A 2,500-nucleotide genomic window follows, 5' to 3' on the forward strand; every position below is an offset into this window, starting at 1 on the left:
GTGGGTCTATGTGTTGGATGGAATGTTGTCAGCATAAGGAATTCAAGGTTTGCTGGATTACCTATTACTGCAGATATAAGTCAGCATGTTAAACAGATTTAGCAAGAGTATCAGATAAGCCAGATCAGGTGTCTTTTCTGTACATGTTTGTGCATTATCTTTTTTTAATCTTGGCAAACTGATTACAGTTTCTGTAAATTTCATAGCAAAAATCTGTATGTTGCACTTAATTATACAGGACTGGGCACAGAGTAGGTATTTTTGGAATGTGGCGAGTGGGCAAGGGAATAGTGTGTGGGTGAGGAAGACCACAGACACAGGGCTCGGGCTCAGCACAGGGCGGGGTGTGTGGTCAGACGGCTGCACTAAGCTTCTGGTAGAAGTCTGAATTACGGCTGGTTTTAACCACACCTCACTAATGACGCACAGCATCTGTCTCTGATGACAACCCTGAAAAATAGACCCTGGGGATTAAGGAGTGTGTGTGTGTGTGTGTGTGTGTGTGTGTGTGTGTGTGTGTGTGTGTGTGTGTGTGTGTGTGTGTGTGTGTGTGTGTGTGTGTGTGTGTGTGTGAGATTAGGTCATGTGTTTGCCAAAACCTTGCTTCTCATTGTGTTCAAGTTATGCACACCCTATTGGAAAGTATACAGTGTACAATTTGGACTTGCAACACTGCCTCAGAATTAGGGTTATAATTTGAATTGGGATTAGAATGGGAATTGGGATTAGATGTCCCATTTTCACAGAAAGCATGTTTCAGGTGCAGGCCTATCAGTTTCTTCCATACCATATAACTACGCTGCCGTGAGAGGTGGGAGCTTGTGTCCAGTCTGGCTGCAGAACCGAACATGGAACCCATATCACATAGTAGAAGTCAAGACGTGTGTAACGTGTTCGTAGGCCTTCATACTGCAGATATGTGTGTGCAAGCATGTGAGCATATATACGTGCATGTGTGCGTGTAACCTACAGCTTGTGCACTGATCTTGTGTATGGATAATTTATGAACTTGGTAATTACATTTGGTAATTGGGTATTATGTAAAGAACGCATTATGTTTTAAAGCATGCAAAATATTGTGTCACATCTAAAGAAGTATGTATTTAAAAGTAAAAAAAATTCTGAAGACTGGACAGTTTTTGACCTTGAACTGACCTTAAGATATGGGTGGTCTTGGGCCTGACCCACATGTATACCTACATGTAGTGTGTACTTTGAGAGAAAGGTCAACAACAGTACATCAGTGGTGCTAAGTGTAAGTGCACTTCTGTGTGTGTGCATTTGTTCTTTGAAACACACTCATTCTGGCACAGAGTGTAATGCAAGTTCAAACTGGCTTTGTGGGGGGGGGGGAACCCTGCTGTGCGTTCAACTTTTTTAAGTGTTCAAGTCCATTAAAGGTGTGTGTTTGGGTGTGGGTGTCTGTGTTTTTGTGTGCATATTTGTGAATGTATATTTGTTTCCTCTGTGATGTCAGGAGGGATTAGAGCATCTCCATAAATCACCATGGCCTACATTCTGTTCCTTTGTCCACCCAGTTGTCATATGATGTCTTTATTCTCCTGTAATACACCAGCAAGTGTTTTGGGTTTTTTTTCTCTGCTGTGTTCCGGTGTTAAAATTTAGTTAGACTTTTTTAAGACCCACTCTTCCATTATCCACGAACAGGACACAGCTTCCACTTGCTCCTGTGAAAGCTGCATGCTTTAACCAAATGCGTAGTGTAACGTGACAAACAAAAGGCCAAAAAAGAACAGCGAGGACCCCACATCTAATGATTTCACTGAAACACTGTTTTTATGAATGTGCTGACTAATCTTGGCTTATTTAAAAACACTTACTGTATGTTTAACATTTCTCTCTCTATCTCTCTCTCTATCTCTCTCTCTCTCTATCTATCTATCTATCTATCTATCTATCTCTCTCTCTCTCTCTCTCTCTATCTATCTATCTCTCTCTCTCTCTCTCTCTCTCTCTCTCTCTCTCTCTCTCTCTCTCTCTCTCTCTCTCTCTCTCTCTCTCTCTCTCTATCTATCTATCTATCTATCTATCTCTCTCTCTCTCTCTCTCTCTCTCTCTCTCTCTCTCTCTCTCTCAGGTTGATATTTGATTCTTGTTTGACGCCACTATAATCTGGAAATCTGGTGTCGCCCTTTGTTTCCTGATCAGACCTTGTGGCATTCCTCTCTCTCCGGTCACACCCTACAAAGCTTTGCACCAATCATAGGCCAGACAGAGCATTGCCATGGACACAGAGTCTGTCCACTCTGGCCACTCACACCACTCACGAGGATCAAATAGACACAGGTAAGAGATGGATATGAAATGTATATATACACGCACACACACACACACACACACACAAGCACTCTCTCTCTCTCTCTTATACACATATTCATAGTTTTGAGTTTTTCTTCATTTATATGGAACATAGTTTGTTAAACACCATTAACATTTGAGTTGAAACCTCAGATTTGCATTTCACATCACAAAGTACTTT

At 41.6% G+C, this 2,500-nt stretch overlaps 1 protein-coding gene across 2 annotated transcripts in view; it reads left to right on the top strand.

Annotated features, from left to right (window-relative positions):
• The window catches only part of vangl1 (VANGL planar cell polarity protein 1), a 24,463-nt gene that overhangs the window by 5,847 nt on the left and 16,116 nt on the right, over positions 1-2,500 (top strand). The window contains exon 2 of one of the 2 annotated variants that reach the window (XM_035523024.2): positions 2,099-2,307. In XM_035523024.2, coding sequence (XP_035378917.1) covers positions 2,246-2,307 — 62 coding nt within the window. In that variant the 5' untranslated portion in view covers positions 2,099-2,245. The remainder of the gene's footprint in view (positions 1-2,098; positions 2,308-2,500) is intronic. The other variant, XM_035523025.2, reaches the window with a different exon arrangement.

This window comes from Electrophorus electricus, chromosome 9, assembly GCF_041902795.1.
Source record: "Electrophorus electricus isolate QZ-2024a chromosome 9, ASM4190279v1, whole genome shotgun sequence".
Taxonomy (NCBI): Eukaryota; Metazoa; Chordata; class Actinopteri; order Gymnotiformes; family Gymnotidae; genus Electrophorus; species Electrophorus electricus.